Source organism: Athene noctua, chromosome 21, assembly GCF_965140245.1.
Source record: "Athene noctua chromosome 21, bAthNoc1.hap1.1, whole genome shotgun sequence".
Classification (NCBI taxonomy): domain Eukaryota; kingdom Metazoa; phylum Chordata; class Aves; order Strigiformes; family Strigidae; genus Athene; species Athene noctua.
Genome location: NC_134057.1, coordinates 6,456,929 through 6,481,950, shown reverse-complemented (window position 1 = coordinate 6,481,950; position 25,022 = coordinate 6,456,929). Strand labels below are relative to the sequence as shown.

The following is a 25,022-nucleotide window of genomic DNA, read 5'->3' as shown; positions in this document are numbered from 1 at the left end:
CATTATGGTCTGCTGCCACTTACACAAAGAATTCCACTTTGGAGCTTTGAGGTATTTAGAAAACATGATTCCTCAATGGATGACGGCGATAACTACACACCTTCGCAAATTTAAGTTTCTGTACTTCGAATGTCACAAGACTCATAAGATACATGTTTCCTGCTGACGGTACTGTCAGAGACTACCTAAAGACAGAAAAGGAAGCCAGAACCTAGTTGTGCAGCCTGTGCAGGTATCAATGCAGCTGCTGAGAGGTCTTTTAACACGATTAAGCTAAGAGCTGTATCAACGACATACAGTTTTAATTCTGAACCCATCTTATCTCGAATTTGCTCATTCCCTTTGACTTTATCTTCAATCACAGTCATCAGAAAACCTCATCCAGATCTCAGATATCACAAAACTGTCCCCAAAGTGTGCCACTCAGATTATTCTGAGCTTGTTTTATTTCTAATGCTCAAGGTTGCATGTGGGTCCTGTCTTCAACCTTTTAATCTCTAATAGTGAAAGCCCAAACCATTTTACTTTTACATAAAGGTTAAGGCTCTGTCCAACTGAAAAAAATGGCTTTCTTAGCATGGACAGCTATGATGAGGGGCCACTCTTTACCAGGTCATCCTCTCCAGCATCCTTACCCTGCCAGGAAGTAGCACCAGGAGACATTGATGCACTTCAGCTCAGTGCCATGACTGTAGTCACTGTGGACACCTCTGCAAGAACAGAGGGGAGAGATGATAGCTGGAAGAACAAAAAATATCTTCAGATGCGAAGCAGAGCCCTGAGAGGCTCATCTACCCACAGGTCTTCAGAAGCAGATACTTCAGGGAAAAAGAAAAAGAAACTCGTGTTGCTAGATGCAGAAGAAAATTGGGAGAACTGGCAAAATGGATTAATGTTAGTGATATCATGGGCTACAGAGGAGGCCATACTACAGTCGGGTCTGTCTTATGGCATTATTTTACTCTATGCAGTTAGCTTCTGCAAATCTCTTTTTTACCTTCCCTCTAACATTTTTTGAATTACTTTAAGTTGATTCACAGCACAATCATTTTACCTCTTTCTTGCCAATACTTCCTACTGTAATATTCTTTACTGAAGGGTTTATCATTCTACTGAAGTGTTGATTCCAAAATGAATCTTTCAGACTGCTTTTACTACATTTAACATCATCTTGCTAGTCACCAATCATGCCATTTTCAGAGCTTACATGTGCTATCCTACTTCTGGTGTTAACATGTACTATTAATAATCATATTTTTCAACACTCCTGCCTACAAGCTATCATTAATAGCTTTTAAAGCTACTTGAAAGAACAAGACCTCTCGGTAGTACAGCTATAATTTTAACTACCCAGTATGTCACAACAAAGGACTAAGTCTTCTGAAAAATCTCCAGAAAAATAAAAATTAATACTAAAAGTTGATTCAAAAACTCACCTAGGCTATCAGCAACCTGCTAACATTTTTGCTCACAGAGATGTATTTGATTAATGGTATCTAAAAATACTGCAAAATGGACTTTCAGAGTGCTCATCTAGTGTTTTGCAAAGAAAAAAATACACAATGATCAAAGATTTTGCAAATATGATAAATGGATTTTAAGTTAAATTAAGTTTAGGACACAGAATATGAGAATGAAAGCAATTTTTGGAGTTAGAGAGTCAATTTTCTGGTAGTTAAACTGCGATATCTTAGACTTATATTTATCAAGTTTTCAAGTTTCATCTTAGGAAAACAAAGGCAGTTCTTGCCTGATTGTGACATCTGACATTTAAAAAAGGGAATCATGAAGTTGTACACTCTACATGCCATGCATTATCAATTCAACTGCAATTGGAATTAAAGATGCTATTGAGCCTAGAGAGGTACCAAAATTGGGATTATCAGAACCAAAATGCTGCAACTCATCTGTAGTGATAGTCTGTAGGTCAGAAATGAAAGACAGTAAAGTTCACATTTCAAAATTAGTGCATTCAATTAGCAGACCATATTTTAGAATTTATCAGAAAACTGTCTTCACAGATTTGTTTTAAAAAAATAAAAGCACGTTGTGTTGCAAAATAAAACAAATGGCATGATACATAATGTAATTAAAACATTTTGTAGTAAAAAAATAAGAAAGTACTCATCAAAAATTTACATTCATTATATATGCACCTAGCACATCTGCTATGCCACTGTGACAGATGTTTATTAATATGGATATCTAATCATATTGCTAGATTGCTAATGGCTCTAAGCCAACTTCTAAATACTGCAGAAGTTTCTGGTTACATGTCGAACCAATTATCAAAATATTTTCAGAGAACTACTTCTTTACCTCTATGGCCTCTGAAAAGCACCATTAACTTGCAGTTTTGTTTAAACAACAATATATAATTCTCCCATAACAATACTTAGAGCATGTTTGTAATATGTACGTTGTATGAAAGACTTACTTTAAAGACACTTGCTTTAATATTATAACTAGTACAAAAATCAGCTAAAATGAATAGAAATGTGTTTTGATAGGCCAGATCTCTTGCAAGAATATGTTCTATGGTAAGGCTGGTGGCCATGAAGCAGGTAACTCAGCTGGATACTACTGCTTTCAGTTCTCTTTAGGAATGGAAATGCTACTTACTCATGCATTAGCCCACCCTAAAATTTTTGTGCCTTGCAACCTGCAACCTGTTTTTTCCTACCAGTCTGGAAAGGAGTAAACTTCCTCACATCAAAATAGGATGTTGATTTTCAAATCTTTTGTTCAGCTTGACAGTCTCTTAAAAGAAAAGCTCATGTCTTCCTGCCAGAGTACTACAGATCATGCACTTATTTGAAATGCTGGCATTTAGTGAGTTAATTACTTAGACAATTGGAAAATTCAGTTAATTATTGAAATATTTGGTTACATCAGAGTTTTAAGATTCCTCAAACTGTGGAAATAAAAATAGGTTATTAAATTAAAGATCATAGTATTCTTTTCCAATATCCCACCCATCAACTACTGATGTCCACTACACATTTGTACTCACCATTACAGTGGACATATTCTCTTACCAGCTCATCTCCTAATTTCTAAGCCCTTATGAAGGTACAGATAAAGCTCACTTTATCACAAGTAAGTTCACAGAAGATGAACAAGCTGGAATTGTTGGGTTTGAATTTTTTAATTCCCTTGACTTTTTCGATACTACTTTAGCCCCATTTATTTTTACTAGACACCACCTAGCTCACTGACACGTTGCTCTTTCATGTGGCACTGACACAGAATCAGACTAAAAGGCAACAGAAGTTCTTGAAAGTGTTGTCTTGGACACCAGATAAGATCAGAATCCTTCAGATACAACTCTTCAAAGCTAAAACACCACCTAGTGTCAACCTATTTATTGCATTTCACGGGTTAGGGCTTTTAGGTTTTACTCGGAAAAATCAAATCTGTGGTTTGATTTTTTTGAGTAAAACCAGTAAATATGTTTTTTATTGTTACTTCCTCCATATTACAATTGCCTATTGGGCATGACTAAATGAAGCTATTTCAGTCCTAAGTAGTCTTAATGACTGCACTACTTGACTCTTGCTGAAAAAGTACCTGGCTTTAAAAGGTTATGCAAAGACAAAACTAATCTCAGATTTTTAGAATAAAAATATATTCGTTGCATAATGAAAAGGAACAGGTTTAGAGGCAGACTGTATTGTATTTTCCTTGTATTTTATCAGTTTGATACTTGCCTTGTTTATGCTTTGAAAAAAAAAGTCAGTAAACAAATTCTTATTTATACTGCTGACGACTCACAGAGTTATGAACAGCTCTACAGCATCAAAGGAAAAGGGTCATGATGTTCCCATCCTCCCAAATTTCTCGCATTTTTCATGGTGGGCTCTCCCCATTGCTCTTAACTACTTATGTAAACACAGTGTAACATAGTGCATGAATGAAATCTTTGTATTGTCAGCCTCGAGCATTTAAATATCATGAGTCAGGCTCTAAAATATCACAGAACTGGAGTAAATAAATACTATGAGACTTGAAATAATAAATCTGAAGTTCTTTGTATTTACTTTCTGTTTTCCAAGCCTTCAGGGACTGCACTTTCAGGATTTGCTCAACAGCAACTTTTAATTTTTAACTTACTGAAAAGATGCTGGAGGTAAGTTTAACTACAATAACATATCTCAAGTGCCAAGACATGAAGTAATACGCATAGTAAGATTTCTAATAATGTTGTGAGTCATCAACACTGACTATATGTGTCTAACAAATGAGCAGTTAAAACATGGAAGGTCTTAATTCCTGTTCTGCTCATCAAACATCAGTAAGAAAGCTCTCCTGCAGCCACATGGTGGTGAGAGATAAGTGGTAGTATTAGAGGAGGATGTACTCACCAGCTAGAACCCATCACTGATGACAAATTTAAAAAAAAAAAAAAAAAAAAAAAAAGAGCAAAGACGTGGGAAAAATTATTAACATAGGTGTTGTCTGCTAGAATGTATACCCTCTGGCAGACAGTTATGTCTGCTTACAGTGTTGTACAAAGCTGCTTAGATCATTTTACTTTTTTTTTTTTTTTTTCCCCCTTAAGAATAAGGACTTTGCTACTGACTGGCTACAGAAAGCACTCATCATTCCTGCTGCAAAACGCTGAGGGGTGAGGAAAGGATTTCCTTCCCCAAGGTGATGCAAGAACTCACCTGCTTAAATGTTTGGCTGCAGAGACTGCAAACTAGAGCCAGAATTTGGGCCTTACTTAGATCATTACTTACTGTTTTGAACTGCCTGGTTCAACCACAGCAAGACAGGCCATTCCTGGTTATATTTATTATGTACTTCAAAGGTTTTCTTAACAACCAAGAAGGCTAGAAACTTTTTTTACTGGACACACAGTTTCTGCAGAAAATTACATTCAACACAATTAACATAATTCAGTAGGGCAAGTTACCTGCCATCGGCAAATGTCACTGCCACTTTGCTATGTCAAGATGAAAGCATTGGAAAATATTTTTTTCACAGGCTCTCTGGTGAATGAGACTTTTAAATTATATCACAGGAGTTGAAGTTTCCTAGGACTGAAAGGGGAAAGTATCGATACCTCTGAGAGTATTTCGGTTGAACACAACATGCCCAAAAAATAACGTGATAGGCCTGAACAAAAATGCCACTTTGCTTTTTCATCCGAGCTAAACCATACTTTATTCTAATGCCTAAAATGCCTATAGGACTTAGATTTGAAGAGAACTTCTGGAATAAGTTACTGCCTTGGCAGGCAATGCAGCACAGACAGCTGCTTGTTCACTAAAATCCTGAGGGTTTCTGCTCCAAAGTTGTGCTTCGTCTCAGGCTATGAGAAGTTTTCTTTCTATATTAATAACCCTCCTTAAATGATGAAAAAAACCTGTTTTATCACAGTTAAGTGACCCATTAAACAGCCAGGTTTATTTACATATTTATCTTTACATTTATAATAGGTCTCTCCCTGCATGAGCAGAATTATGGGGCTGTGTAGATTTTTAGCATGGCTTGTCTTGGCATTGGTTGGGAAGACAACTCTTCCAAATTTTGTTAAAGTATTAGTAATATTCACTCACTTAAACACTGCACAGCCTGGCTCTGAAAAGGAAACACAAGATGTAGTCTCCACACTGCAGCAAAGATGTAAAGGAGAAGAATGGCACTGTGATTGAGAAATGTAGTGGGGACTTCCCTCTACAGTATTTCCTTCATTATTCTTCCTTCCTTCTGTTTGCTTTAGCTATTGTCAGAGGCCAAAGTTAGACCTTATCTGAGTGGTTCTCACTTGGGAATGTGGGAGAGTAAGTGATGTGTATTCCCAATCCTAACAACTGACTGTTCTTTAAACCAGCCAGACGTCACTTGAGGTCCACTGAGACAGCTTTAGGATTACGGTGGGGCCTCAGGGCCTGACATATTGTACACGAGAACCGCTCTTGGAAGGAATTTCATAAACTACTCTGAAAGTGCCCTTTGAGGAAAAAACCCAAAAAGATCCCACAGTCAGTTAAAAAAGATATAAGAAAATAAAGATAAGATTCTCATCATTAATCTAGATTGAACTGCAAATCACAAAAGCAAAATTATGGCTTGCGTAAAGAAAAGCTGCAAAAACCCCACATGTGAAAACAGACCACTGTTGACAGATATAAACTGCAATGGGTAATCTGGAAATGACCTACATATTTATAGCTGCTGAATATTTAGAAGTGCTAACAACTCATTTTAGGCATAAAAGGAAAATCAGAGGGAAAACTGAGTAAACACTAGCAATCCCCCTTCCAATAGCTGTAACTTCTTTGGCAGCAACTTTTTGCTGCTGTATTCTGTATTACCCACACCATGACAGCAAAAGCCCTTGGTATAAGAGAGCACCAAGCTCTCACAGTTGCTAGTAACAAATGTCCAGCATCTGGCGCCTGCAGTTCAAGCCTTCTTGTATAAGCACTGAGAACTCTTAAAGGAAATCACTTTTAGAATATTCATGTTGTCCTCATCTGCTACCTCTGACTGGCCCACTTGAAAAGCAATATAGACAGAGACCAGACAGCATTAATGAAGATGTTCAAGAGGGAGAAATGGAATCATGTATATTCCAGTATAAAAAACCTTGAAGTGCTAACTTACCTGGGAACTATGATGTGTTTACAACTATTTAGCCCCCCCCCCCCAAATATCTTTAAGAGCACAGGCCCACACATACAGAAGAGGTTTCTCAGCCATTACTCACTGAGGAGTATGCTGCTCTGCACAGATGATTCAGCCAACAGAAAAAAGAGGATGTTTAAACCAGTGAACAAAACTCTGCAAATAAACCATGACTCAATGCCAAATATAAATCAAAGGTGTTAGTGTAAATGGCCACGTAGTTTCTTAATTTTAATACTAGTTTATACAGTTTATCTTCAGCTCTAGGCAAAGAGAGACAGACCCACCTCAGGATAGCAAGAAAATTAGTGGTCAAGTCATCCGGGTGAAAGTGGGCTGACCTGAATGGTGAAAAGCAGAAACTACCCTCTTCTGCTTCCTCCTTCTCTGACACAACACTAATCTATCTCCAGAATACCACACATTCCTGATGGTAGGCACGTGGGACAAAGTGTGCTCACAACCCACTTCCCCTCCTCCTTTACCACTTCAGTTCTATTTTATTTGGTCTCCCCATAAATCTAAAGATGACCTCAATGACAGTGTCAGCTACTTCCTTTAAGGGGAATAATAGAGGTCCATATGTAGGGATGATCTCAATGGTCTGTGAAACAAGTATGACTACAGCAGATATCTTTAAGCAATAGTTTTTCAGTAAATTTACCATGAAATGAAGATACCCTGCTGAACTCTGAAACTCCTTCCATTAACTCTCACCCACCCAGGGTGTACTACAGAGTGTCACTCCTTCCCTCTGCCATCACAGAGCACATGGAACTAATGGAATTGTCTGATCCGCTACTTGATGACAGTTAAGTACAGCTCTCAGATGACCTTAACAGTTCAGGACTGAGACAGGCATGGGAAAACACTGTGAAAGAAAATCTTACATTTGCAATCTGTGATAGAGATTTCTCTACATTTCTACCTTTTGCCATCTTCTACCAGCTCGGGTAACAGCCATGATGCAATCTTTCAATAAAGAAATCCTGGTATTACTGCTGTTGAGTGTACGTTGCATTAAGACTACATTTGCGTGACCTGGATATTCCCAAATACCCATAATATGTTTATCCACATTAAGGTCACACAGCCTCCATATTCCCAGATACTGACCTCCAAGTGGTCAACTGGCTGCGGTCATTCTGCAAATTGGCCTTGAAACAGCAATAATACCCCTGACCACACGGTCTGTGGCAGACAGAAGGGCATCTGCTCTCCTTGTTCTTCAAGTTGCCTGATGAAAACAAGATCTGGTGCAGGGAGGCAGCACCATGCACTGAGCAGGTCTTAACCATATTTGTGTGAACACACCTCACTGCAGTAAACAGTGACCAATAGCCATCTGGCTTACAGAAAACCTAGTGCTACAAGCCAGTCCATCCAAACACAAGCTTTGTCCATTATTTCTTATTTGACCTTCTTTCCAGCAAACCAGAGGTATGTCTCTCACAGAACGTGGGCCATGACAAGGGAAATGCCACCTTTATACTAAGAAAGCTGAAAGCTGCTCTCAGCTCATGTCAGGGAAGTGAGGAGTTTGGGCGAGAGGCTTGGTATGGACATACCTCTTTCTGCCCTACAGTATTATGCCTCAAAGGTGTCAAGAATATAACAGGATGGAGAAGCAAAACTGTTCACTAACCTTTATGTACTACCTCAGGTCTGAAGCATACTATTGAGAAGCTGAATGCCACTACCAGTGCCATTTTAAGGAGAAAGATGGAGTTCTAATCCCCAAGGGTACCAAACCAGCAGCCACCAAAGGCACTGAATAAAAAAATGTATCTTAAAAAATGCTGTATAGTGTTGGAAAAAAGTGTGAAAACTATTGGCAGGCTGTGTGAACCCTGAAAGGTCCTGGTTTAATTAAAAAAGGTTGGAACAGACTCCCGTCATATTTTTAGCAGAAAACACAGCAGTTTAGCACTGCTTCTGTTGTTCAACATGCTCCCAAGGTAAGCATTTGTGAATAGTTTTTCTCAGAAGTATGCATAGTCAAAAAAGAAAACTAAACTAAAAGGATACTGAATAAAATAATACAGAAAATACAGTAAGGCTCTTTGTATCTTCTGGGAACAATTATATTTTATCAAATGGCAACTCCATCCTAGCTTGACTCTTGGCCATAAAGAAACCAAAGGTTCAACTGAAATTATTTTCTGAGGATTGATCACTCAGAAGAAAGTTACGACATTTGGTAGGGTGAACCAGGGGAGGACAAACAGTACAGGTAAATTGATTTTATAAAGATGAAGGCCTTATCTCTCTGAAATAACCATGGCTTCATCTACATAGAGGAGGGTGACTATAGCAAGTGCTACAGTGCTGTCAAACTGGTCTGTAACTCAGTTTAGGCAAGAGGGGAAAATAATAGTAAACTAACACTTTAGGAAAGACTAAAGTCATACACTGAAAAGAAAATTCTCCCTAGCCTATAAGGTACTCCTGCTATACCAAATGACCAAAGCCATGCACACAATTTGGAGAGTCTCTAGCTGATTTGGATATGGCTGGGTACTCCCACAAAACCTGCTTTTTAGGGTGTGTTGTGCCTTCACCTCATCTGCATGTTAAAGGACATGGGGCATGTCCAGAACACAAAGGGCGAAAGTCCAGTTTTTCTCCAGTGCTTATGACTTACTGCACATGTGAATGTAAAAGAAGGTTATTTGTTTAAAGTAACTGTCTCATAAAAATATTAAAAGATCTCTTTGCTTTGGAAAATACGACTTAATCCCTCAAAGTTCTTTCATGTTTACATTCTGACAGAGAAGCCCTGAAATACAAAGTTGATAGCATTGCTTCTAAGGGTAAAGAAGAGGGAAGAAGATGGCAAAGAAGACCCTGACTACAAGCCTTCCTCCCTTTTCTCCAGACTGCCCACTTGCCCCCTCGCTAAGATCAGAGAAGCAGTCCAGAAAATGACACCCCTTTACTAGAGTCATCTTAGCCTGGTAATCATGCACAAACCTCTGGTGAGTATCTGCAAACTGTACTTTGCACCACTGCAAAGCCTACACAGCATCAAAAGTACTCCCTTTCATTTATAAAGTAACATCCCACTGATCTGTTTCCTTTCTATTTCACTATCTGCAACTAGTATTTGCCTTCTTTCTTTTAACCGTTACCACTCATTTTTATGTACCCATATTGGGTACTATTTTTATTATCAATTTCACAAATTCTGCCTTGACAATTACTCCAGTCTTCTATTTCACAAACACCAGACAGGTCAACAGTGCAGTAACTACCATAAATCCATTTTTTTCACCCTTGGACAATAAATAGTCAAGAGAAATGCATCATACTCTGAATGTGACTGATCTCTTGTAGAAATAGGCACAGCTTTCAGTTGAATCATCATTAAATTCAAAAAAGGTAACTAATATTTTATGTCAAATTTCTGGTCATAATTAATTTACTGATGTGCCTACACTTCCAATGAAGGAGATGATAACGGCAAAAGTTTCCAGTCTTTATTTCTTGGAAATACTCCAAAGGTTTAAGCTTCTAATTTCTGCTAATTAATTCAGGAGGAACCTGAACATATGGTGTTATAGCAAAAAATATATAGCACATACAAAATATAGCAAATAAATTCCATAAAAATAGGCCTACATTTTAAAGGGGAAAAAAAGCTGGGAGAGGTGCTTTGCCTTTTTAATGACTACCTCTTTATCTCTCTGGGAGACATTGCTGGGCGTTCTCACCCAACAACAGCTTGAGCAAAATAAACAGGAAAAAGAAGTCTTGCATCAAGCCATTAAAGTTCAAAAGGCAGGCTCAATGACATGCCAATTGGAGAATGCTACAAAAACTGTCACTTCCCATCACATTATCATACGTACAACAAATTGTAATATGTCACTGATCGTGACCTCACTTCCAGTTTGGACACTGTCTTCTTGGCTTTGCCTTCTGGGTGGGCCTGAGCCATCAGAACTGACTGAGAGAAGGGATAAAAGAGAAACCGTTTTCTGCTCCAGTTGCCATGGCCCTGAGTGCACCAATAGGCCTTATCGGTCCTGACCAGTCTCACCTGAGGCCTCCCCCCACAGTCTCTGTACAAGAGCTCCGTTTAAGCTCTGGCCTGTACCCTTCGCAAGCCTTGACCTGAATCACAGCCGTACCTATCTCCAGCTCTGTTTCAAGCCCTACCCTCTGGATGGACTTTGGAACTACCTGCTAGTAGCTTGTTTATTGGATTGACCCCCTTCATGCACATCCTGGAGTTTGGCTTTGTCCCCTTCTCTTGCTCCCAGATGGACCATACAGTTGCTTCACTGTTTACCTTGTCTGGGACTGCTGATGGATCTAGTTACCAGCACCCTGTGCTCCTTGCTGCATCCACAGAATCACAGAATCATCTCGGTTGGAAAAGACCTTGAAGATCATCCAGTTCAACCATTAACCTAACATTGACAGTTCTCAACTACACCATATCCCTAAGTGCTATGTCAGCCGAACTCTTAAACCCCTCCAGGGAGGGGACTCCACCACCTCCCTGGGCAGCCCATTCCAACGCCGAACAGCCCCTTCTGCAAAGATATACTCCCTAATATCCAGTCTAAACCTTCCCTGGCGCAACTTGAGGCCATTCCCTCTTGTTCTGTCGCTTGTTACTTGGTTCAAAAGACTCATCCCCACTCTCTGCAACCTCTTTTCAGGTAGTTGTAGAGGATGATGAGGTCTCCCCACAGCCTCCTCTTCTCCAGACTAAACAACCCCAGTTCCCTCAGCCATTCCTTGTACAACATGTGCTCCAGACCCTGCACCAGCTTTATTGCCCTTCTTTGGACACGCTCAAGTCATTCAAAGTCCTTTTTGTAGTGAGGGGCCCAAAACTGAACACATAAAAATATGCATTACATAAAATTACAGTAGCTTGGTCTAGTGTCTATCTGCAGAGGACATGCTGATGAGTGTTCAGTAGGATAAGGATTGTTTCAAATGAAGTTCTGCAGGTCTCTTCTGCCAAGACAAAAAAAAAACCACAGGCATATGCCTCTATAATCAAATAAGGAAACTAAGCTATAATAAGCTACTTCAGATGGTTTCTCTTCACACCAGTCCTAACTTCCGCTGAGCAATCACTGGCCTTCACGGACATCATCCTCAAGTATTTTTGTTAATGATCTGAGGCATATATATTGATATTTTCTGCCATCATCATTCCCATTACTCTGAATAATGAGTTATTGTGATATCAATGTTAACTTTGTTTTAGTTGAATATGTAACTGTTGCATAAATGTTCAGGGTAATATACACATGCAAACACACTAAGATGCCAAAATGACCCTGAGAAACTAAATCTTTGGAAAACACTCATTGAGATTAAATAAAAATTAATGCAAGGTAATGCACCTGAAGGAAAATGGAAATCTGCTTAGGTAACAAGTGACTCAAATAGAGAAGTTAACTATTTGCCTAGTAGCTTCTGATGTATCAAAGATAAAATATTTTATTTCCTCCATGACCAAGAACTTGGAATTGTAGACTGGAGAGATTAAATCCTAAAGTGAGCTGGTGCTTGCTGTGGCCTCTGCACTATTCATCCCCAGATTTTCATGGAGAGGGAAGTGAGAAAGCCAGCTGTGTTCCTTGGCACTTAACTGCCACCTTTGATATGGCAACAAGAAGAGAAAGGGGAAGATGCACAGGAGTTCACCTATTGTTTAGATAGATACAAACCTTCACTTTACAAGACTTTGTCTGGCATCATTACAGAAGAAACCAAACTTGAAAACATATTACTGAAGAATGTATTCAAAATCATCTTTATAAAGATGTAAGGTAAGGTTATGTAAGATACAAGAGTATCTTGAAGACCTTTATTGTATATACATTATTATAATGTGATCTCGGTTTCTGTTACTAAGAGTCCTAGAAACTGAACAAAAGACTTGGTAGGATAGTCCTACTCCCAAGAGATTACAATTTAAGCATCAAACACATAATACAGGAGTATATATTAGTATATACTTGCATATCTCAAATTATAGTTAAACATCTGTGAAGTACAAGAATTAATATCTTTCCTAAAATTTGAAGAGAATAATCAAAATCCATCTTCCCATAATGTAGTTCTGAAGTAAAGACTAAGATTTCCGCTCTCCCTTCCCAATAGATTTTAATTTTACCTTCAAGTAAGTTATTTTACAGGAGTCATTTCAGAGTTCTCCATGGACTCTTTGGATATCAGTAACACTGGACAAGAGCTGCTCTTTGATTTGAAACTGCAGATTATGTTGTGTTCAACTGAGAGACACAAATGCAAAATTAAGACTATGAACTGGCCTGGTTAATCTAAAGCTTGATTAAACTAAAGCAAATAATTTGAAGAATTTTGGTGAGGAAGGTGACTTTAATTGTAAGGACTGACTTCATGGCACAATACGTTCTTTTTCAAAGGTCTCAGTACAAATCATATACTCTTAAAAAGAATAGAAGGATTGCAGACTTCAACATGCAGGTATTTAAATCTCTCTCACATGAAGGTGAATTTGGAAAGTGTTAGCATGATAAAATGCAACAACTATCTTCCCCAAAACAGGCCTAAGCCAGATCCCAGTTTTATTAGTTCAGCTGGTTCAGCTCTATGCGACTGTTAATATGCACACTTCAGTTTGTCCACAAGGCTTAGATTTTTTTCATATCTTGTATGAAAGGATTCATTTTATGAGACATGAAGTGTCTTGCAAGAGTGGTTGTGTTTTAAGGCTTCACCTACCTATCAGCAACTATTTTATTAGTAACCAGATGGTTGGGGGTGAGAGGGAGAACCACCAGTACCTCCATTTACTACAATTAATTTGATGAAATTTACTGAATATTTATTCACTTCATGGCAGAAAAAGCTCCTAAATTTAAGACTGTTTCCTCTATACAAGTATTATTGAACATACACTGGCAGCAGAGGGAAATACCACCTTTGAAAGCTGTCTGCTGTAGGACAGTTCATTCTTTAAAACTACATATAGCAGCATGATACAGTTCTGATGAAAGTAACAGCAAATAATGGGATATAAAATATACATGAGTCTGAATGTGTACTGCCAGACATATGCTCTCTACAGTATGTTTTATGCTTGACAGCATGGTATGGTGCAAGGAGAAAGAATAACAGATGAGACAGAACTACGGCCTAAAATCAAGATTATTTGTTACTTTTCCTTTTCATTGAGAGCAGAAACAAAGCACTAAAAAAATGTGCAAAACCTGCAACCAACCAAATGAATAAAAGAGGACAAAGAAAAAAAGAAAGGACAAGCATAGTTCAAAACTTCAAACATCCCTTCCAACATTTCAGTATTACCAGCTAGTGTGGTAAAGCTAACTACAGTAGCTTAGCCACTCAGTTTTGTGAAGATGCTGTCACCTGACATTTAAAATGCGGTATTTCCTGCTGTAACAATATGACAATGGCCTCCAACTTTTATAGATGTTGAGGACCCTTTTTTTGCCTAATTACCTTGTGAAGTCAGTCATCTCCATCATAATTACACACATCCTCTTGGCCAAAACAATGATGTCATTGCTGGTATCATCCCATATTTCAATCTCTGCATCAAGCTTACTCTTAACTTTTTTGAAGTCAGCCACTTGCTCAGCTATCTTTTCCTTTTCAGCCTCTGGCAGTTGAGTCATCTTGGCCTGAAACATAAAATAATTTTATTTGCAAAATGTCTATGTCAGAGTATATATATATTTTTTTTTTAAAGAAAAATTAATATTTTTCTTATAAAATCCCTGGATATTATTAAATATATAGTTTAAACACACCATGGCCTGAGCCAACTGCTCCAGCCTGAGCACTTCTGAATTTCAAAATCTGTATGCTATCATTGGGTTGGGCCAAATAAATTACCTCAGAGTAATGGGGACAGTCATGTCCATGAAACCATTAATATTAAGGTGGTGAGAGAAAGAATAAATTTTTCCAAAGTTCCTTTATGAAATATGATTGATAGATTTTACTTTTTTCTTACAGATGAAGGAGCCTAAGTGTTTTGCAGTATTATACAAAATGCAGTATTCTTTCAGGTAGGAAAGAAAAGGTTTAATTGTCCTAAAACCTTCAGGTATGCTTGTCCTCTCTCCTGTGAAGGTTTTACAATATCATTTTAAGAACTGAGAAAGACTTAATTACTCAAATAAGCACTTCAGTCTTTGAAGAAGATAAATAAATAGATGAGTGTGTCAGAAATCAGTATGTGAATAAGGTTACCAACAAAGTATCTTGAATGCCAATACGAAAACATCCGATATTCAAATAAAGCCACAGCTAGCTGGGTTCAGGCAGGACACAGCCCTATAACTTGTGGCTCCAGACTGGACCTTTTGCGAACATTCCAGCAGCTAAAAGTGATTCAAACAAAGGTTTATCACAGCTAGAAAAGTGGTACGTTTTGTGCAAGTTCAGACTATGGAATCAGAACATACTGAATGCATGTATTCTTCATACATTTTATTTAATATATAAAGAGTGAAACAACTTCTGAAAATGCAGCAGGTGAGAGAAATATTGTATTTAATATTCTTCATGAGCAGGATTACCCGCCCGCTGCAGACAAGGGTCAGATATACCTCCTGTGTCAGAAACAGGCCAGGCAGCAGACAGTGGGTAAGATATGATGAGGCTACATGGCAGTCCTGGCCCTTCATAACGCCTTCTGCCCCAGCCTGTTGGTCCTGGTGGCTCTACTGACAGAGTGTTTTTTATCCAGCACCTTCTCTGTGAAGTGGCCACCTCTTGCACTACAAGCCATCAGGAACTCACGGTTACATACAGCAAATACTAACACACTGTAATTACCCTGTAATTTAACAATAAATATTTTGTGATTTATTCTTGATCATAAAACATTATGTACCATCCATAAAACAAAAAGTTAAGGCAGTTGCTGAATTACTTATAATAACAGGCAAGCAGTTTAATATGTGATGTGCATGTTTTTCAAGCCATGCCATTTCAGTTATTTTATTTATGCTGGAATCACTCTGTCACAAGGTTAATTTTCCTGTTTATATGAATTACGGGAAATTACAGGTCTCCCAAGGTATAACTATGTTATAATTACAGTCACAGAATTAGAAAGTTTTATTTTAAATAATACTTAAATAATACTTAAATAATTTTATTTTAAATAATACTTTTCCTGTTTTGTTAAAAAAACAAACAAAAAACCAACAGGCCAGAGAAGACCAAGACACATTTTCCTCATGTCCATAGGATAAGCTTGCTGGGAAAGGTATGAAAAAGACAAAAATAAGAGTTGGGCTACAGAGTCAAGAGAACTGGAGTACCCCTTTTTATAATCTAATACATATTTGCTGATTTGTGGATGCTTGTAGTATTTCCTAGCCCCTAGCTTCAATAGTGTTTTGAGTTCAAGAACACAGGCCTAGATCTGGAAACCACAAGAAAGATGACATTTTAATGAGGGAAATGTGACATACAATATTCTGCTATGTGCCAGCAATAATGAGTTCCTGGTGAAATGAGACACGTTATCCACTGGAACAAAGGGGCAAAGGAAACTACAGTTCTGACCTTGACTTTTCTTTCATTTTCCTCATACTGATTTAAAAGCATGTACAGCAATAAAATAAAACAATTGTATACACACCCTTTTAAACACAGATTTTTATTTTGTATCAGAGTGGATAACATAACAGTAAATGTGAAATAAATATCTAAACTGAATGACTGCTGTTACATGAGTGCAGGTTTAATTTGTCCATCAGGAGAAAATGATTTTTTCATTACTTCTAAGACAAAATGCTTTTTATTGCAGTAGCAGATAACAGAGCCAAAACTAGGTGAGAGGAGAAGTTAGATTTTTGGTATTTTTCTTTCTTCTATTACAAAAAAAAAAACCAAACCCCAAAAAAACAGTATATATTTTTTCTTTAATTTCCTTGAATTAACTTTTCATAAGGCTATTTATCCCTGGTACCTGGGAGTCTCCAACACTGGGGTTACTTGCATTGTCCCATCTGCAGCTTGATTTACCATGTGAGATTGGCGTTTCATTTCATTTCAGCCCCTTCCAAATTTCAGTCAATTCGCTCTCACAGATGCCAACATTTTAAGGTCAGATCAAATTGTCCACATAAGGATAAAAACAGAGGATACATAGGGAGTAACGGGTTGGTGAAGATGTTGACTCTTCTCTCACTGGTGTATTACTCACCAATGAGATCCCATCCCAAAGAACTGGCCTTTTGCCGAGCTTTGTCCCTGGCTACACTCTAAGGAATTGACTTTCATATAAATTTAGGATTATTCTCTCCGAGTCTTAGACTGACATGTACTTTTTTCTTTCCTGATCCCCTAAGAAAAATGCCTGGGTAGATCCACATCACCAAAATTCTTGCCATTTAGAGAGAGGCAAGAAGGAAAGAAAAGCAACAGAAATCAGCGCAATACATTCAGGCAATTTTTTTGTGTTATCAAAAACTCCTTCTGACTGAGACAGAGGCAAGCCAGATATTCTTTTCAAAGGGAAGAACCTCCCTTTGAAAAGTATTTAACACTTCCTTCTTTGCAGGTTGCGGTGTATCACATAACTATAGAGAATAAAAGAGAAAAACTGTGTTTTTCTATAATTTTGCAGGTTACAAAGAAAACAAACCCCACTCTCTTGATGGAGAACACGAAAAATTTTTCAGAGCTTTTATAAGCAATAATACAAAATAACATGCTCTTCACACTCTGTAGTTATAAGATAATGGCATAAATCCCAAAAGATCTGATTCACGTCCCTGTTTTGCCTTAGTTGAGAGCTAAGCTTTTCATTCCACCACAGCCTCAGCAGCCAGAGCAAGCCATCTCAACTATGTTCTTGCACCTCCGCTGCAGTCAGCTGAACAACTGTTGGAAGTGAACAAGATCCCTCCAAATCACTCAAATTACAGTAAAATATTTCAGACAAACTGTTTTAAAACGGTTTCAATTGTGACCTTTAATTGGGTTTTTTTGGACAAACTTTGTAGATCATATCGGTTGATGACATTTTATCACAAAGGCGAGCATGAGATAAACACTTATAAAGACTACTCTACAGATGTGTTTTGAATGTCAGTATGTAAGTACATTTCTTGAATACAGCACAGAGTCAGAAGTGATTCTGTTAAAATGAGTAAAATGTGCTCGCTCCATTTTACAAAACATTATACTTTTTCTACTGAGTGAATAATTGTTCAAGTTTGGATAAAAAGGTGAAAGAGAGAACGGTGGATATTCAACAATTCATGGCAAACTACATACACAGGATGTTCCCTGGAGATGAACTGTGTGGGTGTCTGATACTGACAGTTGGGAGAAGCAGAATTTCTTTAAAGTTTACAACCTGCTGTCACCAGTTGTCTTCTCCCATTTTTAAGAATTGTAGCATGCCTGCTGAAGTCCAGCATTCTTCAAACAAGTTCAGAGTGCCTCATGTATGCTGCCATGTCAGTTCTTGCATATTTTTAGCTACAGTATAATTGGATAAAGAGGTAAAGGTACTGGAAGATAATAGAACAAACTGTTTAATGCCATTTTTTGCATCATCCTTCACGGAAAAGGTTGACTTAGATGAGGAAATTGTGCCATATTAATCTAATTTCTCTTTGTCCCAGAGTAATAAGCCTATAGATGAAGAAGCAACATTTCATAAATCTGGGCTTCACTATGGTTTTGTCACTGGTTCTCATGTCATCCTCATTTAATATAATCTAGGGAGATATGATCTAGATTTAATTGCCATTGGATGGATGTGATACTGATTAGAAAAGTGCTCAGAGACTACTTATCAAGAATGCATGCCAAACCAGAGGGATCCATCAGGTGAAATTCTGAAGAAACCTAACCTGACTCTGCCATTATTCAGTATTTTCACTAATCGCATGGGTGATAGAACCAAGAGTACACATCACACATTTGCAGTTTAAGAGCCCTGGTTTATACTGGTTTAAAGCAATCTTGAGAAACTTGAGAACCAATCTGAAAAAAATATAAGGATGTATTTCAGGTGAGATGTAGATTTTACACCTAAGAAAAATCATCAATACACACATGGAACTGAGACAAAACCAGTTATCAGTGGTTCTGATTTTTAGTTGATTAGCCTCTTTACAAAAAGGCAAATCTCATACAAAAATTATTCTTAAGTGTGTGTACAGAAGAAAATAATGTAAACCTTTTACTAGTGCTTGTTGTTGAGACCACAGCCGGCATAACGCATTTAGCAAATAAATAGTCTGGATACAAAATTCAACAAGTCATTAACCAGCTGAAGAGCATGCAGAGGAAAGAAAAGGAGAGCAAAAAGACATACAGAAACCACTTAAAGGATAAGGATCTTAAAGGATAAATGAAGGGAATTTGAGTTATTTAATCTGGAGTTTAGAAAACAGAGAGGACACAGAAAAAGGATCTACAAGTACAAAAAAATATATATATATACATACAGAAAGGAAACCACACATCCTCTGTGTCCATTGCAGATATGACTAGTATTAACATGCAACATACAGAGTATAAAGAAAAAAACCTTTCCAATAATCAATTCCAGTAATGAGCAACATAGAGAGAACAATGCAATTGCTCTTATATACGTATGTGTCAGGAGGAAGTATATTTATTCAACTTTGGGACAAATGTCTGGATTTGCCTACTTCTTGGGGTCCTTTCCAGTCCTGCCTTGAGTCCTCCATTAACTTTATCTCTTCATTGAAATGGGGTAATTTAAGAATTCGCAAGAAAATGAAATGTTTTTGATAGCTCATGACTCTGGACAGGGAATCTTTTGCCATATATTGTGTCAAATTACTACTCATAGAATTTACTCAAAATTACAGTAAGTATTTGCATTATGATTGAATTCTTATCATCAGGATTTCAAGCTTGTGTGTGGCTTTGATAAAAATTAAACTTACAAAATATTTTAACCTTAGCTTTTTTATTAACAAAACAGTACATGCTTCCTGTTAAGGTATGCCAGCATTTATACTAACATAGGAACTAAGATGTAAAGTATTTGTTACTTGAATAAGAATAGCTAATTAATTTGATGGCAAATTAACTTCCCTAAGTAGTTTTTTAAGCAAGTACCAATAGGTGTTTGCTTTTATGTTCAGCCTCTCTTACAAAAGATTTTGGTAAGACCTTTACATGGCCATCTTTTCAAGGCTAAATATATTTTTAGACATATACTAATCATTACTGTATTTAAGATGAAATAAAAATAAAACCATGAAATAATTCAGTCTGGATTTTCTCAATTACAGTAATACACACTGAGTCAACTTTTCCTTGGCCCTGAATAGTTGCATAAACATGGTATGCAACAAATCTGTATAAAAGATCTTATTCTCAGACATTTTTGTCAATGTATTCACAAAACTATCTGCAGAACTCTGAGAAAAAAGTGTGGGTGGGTGGCTGCCTGAAAGCATTTCTGCTCTTATCATCTCTAAGTGGATTATGTTATGAGCTAAAATATTTTGCCTCTTCTCCAATATGAACATCTAACCTGTAGCAATAACTTTGAAATTAAGCTAAGCTCTTCACTAATTTAGTAACTTTAAACACTTAAAATACATTTTCTCCTATCATCAGAATGTACATTGTCTTTTAAGCCTGAAAATTAACTAGGCAAATTCTTGACCTTCTCTTCAATGCAAAATCATATGATAATAAGCTACTAACTATCTCAATAGAATTACACTGATCATGATGGCATAAATTTCCTCAAGCAAAATTACTGTGTGATAAGCTTGCAGAGTAACTACACAAATTAGACACAACAACCAGAGGAGTATCTAACTTTCAGCTGAGAAAAACCGTGTTAGCCCTTGGATCCACACGCAGCACCTTTATTTATAGTAGCTAAGGATTTGGTCCTAAGGATCTTCTTCAAGGATATAAAACTGTTAAAATACTAATCAGTATTGGTATCCAATTTAATTACTGAGAGATGTCACAGCACATTGCACAAGTTAACCTGTATCCCATGGTGTGGGATGGTGCCATAAGCACAATCATATTTATCCTAGAGATATGGAATTATCTGAGGGGAAGATCAATGAAGTAATATGTCCAAGATTACCTGTATACTTGCAGAGTCAGGAACATAAATACAAGGTCAAATCTCAGTCCTGCTATCTCACCACTAACCTATACTCTCTCTATAGAGAGATAGATTCTGAAGAAGTTATAATTAATAACATATGATTTTTTTCCTACATGAGGAAAATAAGATTTGCTAGTTAAGATGTAGCCTTTGTTACAAGCGGCATATGCACATCACATCTGCTTTTACAGACTTTTTATGTTGTGATAAAAAGAAAAGAAAAAAGGCATTTTCATAGGCCCTAGTTCCTTGTTGGAACAGTGAGAGATGTGACAAAGGAGAAAATACGACACCCTTGACACAGCAAGAGGAATCAAGAGTGCTGTTATGCAGAACTAGTACTGAGGCAGATACGTATAAAATTGAGTTACTGTAGTGGAAATGCCCAAGAGAAAGAACTCACGGAGGAAAAAGGGTTACTCTGCAATCTTGCCATACCCGTTCTGGAACAGAGTCATTCGTGGTGTTACCACTGCGTGCAAAAGCCTCACAAAGCCACAGGAATCTGCTGCACAATGCAAAACAATCCCTGTCTAAACCTTAAAATCTATCTTCCTTATACACATTCCTCATATTGCTAAATAGGTTCTGGGTATAAATCTTTAAATATCAATATCAAATAGCAGGCCAAACAGAGAGGCCTTAAATCATTGTTTACATTTCCTGCAGCAGCAAATGGATTTGCCCAGACATTTGTTTAAAAATAAATGTACGTGAAAGTTTTTGTCAATACGTTGATTTAGGCTGAGAGGGTATCTAATTTAGTCAAAGCTATATTCTTCTATTAATCTCGGGGGGTAATGTGCCACTTATGGCTCTGATAGCATAATTTACAAAAATTGTTCCCAAGTAAAGATATAGAATCAGGCCTTAAGCAATGACTCGCCATCTAGATCCCCCAAAAAGGAACATTTACAGTGATTTTATTATTTTGGGGATACATGGAAGAAAAAACAGAAACATTCATCCTATACTGTTAAAATACTGTTTTTTCAAATGTATTAACCCTCGTTTATCTACAAACAACGGTCCCTTCCACCTCCACACCCAATTCACTGCCAGTGCAGATTAGGTATTTGTGTGTGTAGCTGAAGGAAAAGCATATTCCAGAGGTCTCTCTCCACAGCAATCACCTAGCCTCTGAGTCTTGACAGCCAGCTCCCTACCTACAGCTGCCTTCAGCATTTACTTCTTGCTCTGTGTAGCCATCTCAAAGTATGTGTTATCTATGGTTTTCTTTTCAATAAATATTCCCATTAAAGGAGTACTCTAATTGATCTGAGAAGTAAAAGATCATGTGTGAAAATATCTTTTAAAGCTTTAGTGAATCTTTTGTTACTACATCGTGATAATAAACACCTACAAACTACTATGTCTGTTTTCCCAGTGAGAGAAAAACTGCAAGTGCATTGAATACGGGATATTTATGAAAAGATTCAAGCACACCATTTGTACTCGTTCCAAACAAACTCATAGCATCTTATACGGATAACATTTTGAAGGAAAACCTTGCCTTTCCTAACTACAATAGAGATTTTAGCCTGCAATATGAGGAAAATGTGCTAACATTTACAAAGAGTAATTTAAATTGAAAAGGGCAGCTAGTATAATTTAACTGCCAATTATATTTATTGAGTAATAACACTGCATGAGGTGATCTTTCACGTAGTCGTTACATTTCTCACAATGTTTTAGGAACCAACTGACAGTGAATTAACATATAATTGATATGCACATATGCAACACAAGTGAACAACATTCATTTTGGTTAGTGTTTTTTCATTAGAATTTAGGGTCTTAATAAAGAAAATATTTGTGTTTGTTGAATAAAAAAAAGGTGCTGAAAACCAGATGTGAATTAAAACACCATTTTCTTGACATAATTCTTTTTATACTGAAAAGTTTTGCTTTTTACCAACTAGTTCTATCATTTATAATTTCCATTAGGGGAATAATACTAGAATCAATCAAATGTGTAGATCTCTTATTGCACTAGGTATTGAGCAAACAAGTAATGAAGTAGACATTTCTGGCCCCATGGATTTTTGCACTTCAGAAAGTTGTGAATAGTGCACAGTTTTGCTGAAACATTATTTAAAGTGGAAACATAAAGAAGATTAATGTTTGCTAAATGCATCCATTTTGTACCAAGAAACCTGCTATCTCAAAAATGTTTTCAGGCTCTTGGATGTTTGAATATTAAAAATAAACAAAAAACAGTAATGTAGTGAAGTCTTAAGGTTAAATTATGATACAACAGGAAAAACAGACAGAACTTCCAAAAACACAGAAATTGTCAAATATTGTATTAAGTTTTTCACAGTTCATGTATTCACTAGTTAAGCAATAAACTATAGAATAGTTTCACACATGACCACAGCAAGAAAAGTCTGTAACTCACACACAGCAGTGGCGTATTCCAGATATATCACTTTCTCTTCTATGCATGTGAACTTTCTCATACGTAGAGATTATTTTGGTTAATACACGTTGCAGGCTTCAGTAAGACCCAGATATTAAAAAATCCTCATTAACCTAGCTTCTATTAGACCAAGCCACATTTATGAAACTGTAACCTGTTAGAATTTCATGCTGTAAGTATAAGAATTTTTCTGTCTAACTTAGATGTTCACCAAGAATTTACAACGTAATTACACTGTCTTTTTCTCTTTCAGGTCATACCCATCACTTTTATGCCCCCTGCACATTTTCAGAAATCTATTAAGAGTTGAAAAAGATTTTAATGATTCACTGCATGACTTTAAGTGGCTTCATAGGAACAATAACACAATAGCATTTTTCCCCTCATCAAATTTCTTTTAAAATAAACTGATGTAATACATACTCTGTCAGTTTTCCCTTCAGTCTGAATACTTGTACGGCTACGGGCATCATGGTCTTCTTCAAGGTCAGATACATCTTCTAGCTCCTCAGGTGTCTGGGAAAAAAAAAAATGTAGAAATGGGTTATTCTCTTTTATGGTCAGTAACTTTCATATTAATGTCAAACATACATTATCATTTGGGCTAAAAAAATATCTGACAAACAAAAACCAGTCCTGTTCTAGCAGTGCACTGGTTACTAAATGCTAACTAAAATCAAATCGTGTCAGACAGCTTTGAACTAGTTCAGATCAGCCATGCTTTAATTAAAAGGCTGACTTTTAAAGTTGGTACTTCAGGAAGTTAGTCTGTATTTAAACATCATGTCGTTGCTGCTAGCAAAGGTGTCTTACAAGAAACGTTTACTTTACAAGAAAGGATGCCTAGATTTTTAGAAACAAAAGATTGTTCTACTTTTTTTACAAGTTTTTGTACTAATTCACTGTCCGGAAATATTCATGTGTCCACCCTCCCATCTTCATGTTAGACACAGCAGACCTAGTAGGCCCTTGAAAGGGCTGAATATACTGTCAGTGGGAGCACGAGGCTTCAGAATCCTGCTGATTTTTGTTGCTACACTGACATCAAGGAGTGCTCAAAGCCAGCTATGCACTCTGGGAGGGAAAGAACACCTCTTCCCCAGTTTTGAATGTGTCACCTCTCGATGCTATCAAGCAGCACAAGTCCCTGCACTACTGGAAAAATTAAGTGGTCCTAATTTGCTATTTGTATACATGGCATTATTTCATATGCCACTGTCTGTTCCTTCCAGAGACCTTAACTACTATTTAAGCAACACCAGTTTATACACATTCGCATTATGATAATTTGCTCTCCTTTTCTACTGTTGTGATGTTTTCTTAGGGCTGTTCTTTGCCTGTAGGTGGATAGGAAGAAATAGTTCTTACAAGTATCAATTAATGATATCAAGCAATCTTCTCAACAAAGGAAAGTTAATCCCAACAGCATTAGGTAAATACATTTACACTTTATTCAACATATAAGACTTTCACAACCCTTAAATTATTATCCTGCTTTGATAACTTAGGGTTTGGGTACTAATTTCTTCAACCATACATGAGCAACTCTATCAAAAACATTGTTTCATTTATGACAAGAACAATCTGCTATGCCATCCAGGTCTTCACATTTATTTCCTCCATCTGACCAACTTATTACTAAAAAAAAATAAATCTCGACACAGAGGTTCTGAATTTTATCATACATAACAGTAAAAAATGTATAATGAGCACGGCTATATAAAGAACTCCAAATAAAACACTGAAAGCAAGTTTACTCATATTAACAAAACACCACACAATGAAGCACACAAAACTTTTGGGATTATAAATTATGTAAAAAAAAAAAAATATTGGCTC

At 37.0% G+C, this 25,022-nt stretch overlaps 1 protein-coding gene across 3 annotated transcripts in view; it reads right to left on the bottom strand.

Moving 5' to 3' along the window:
* CTNNA3 (catenin alpha 3) overlaps nt 1-25,022 on the bottom strand; it is a 480,821-nt gene that overhangs the window by 37,123 nt on the left and 418,676 nt on the right. For all 3 annotated transcript variants that reach the window (XM_074924433.1, XM_074924432.1, XM_074924434.1), the window contains 2 exons: nt 23,607-23,699; nt 14,113-14,294 (listed from right to left, as the gene is read on the bottom strand). In XM_074924433.1, the coding sequence (XP_074780534.1) occupies nt 14,113-14,294; nt 23,607-23,699 (275 nt within the window). The remainder of the gene's footprint in view (nt 1-14,112; nt 14,295-23,606; nt 23,700-25,022) is intronic.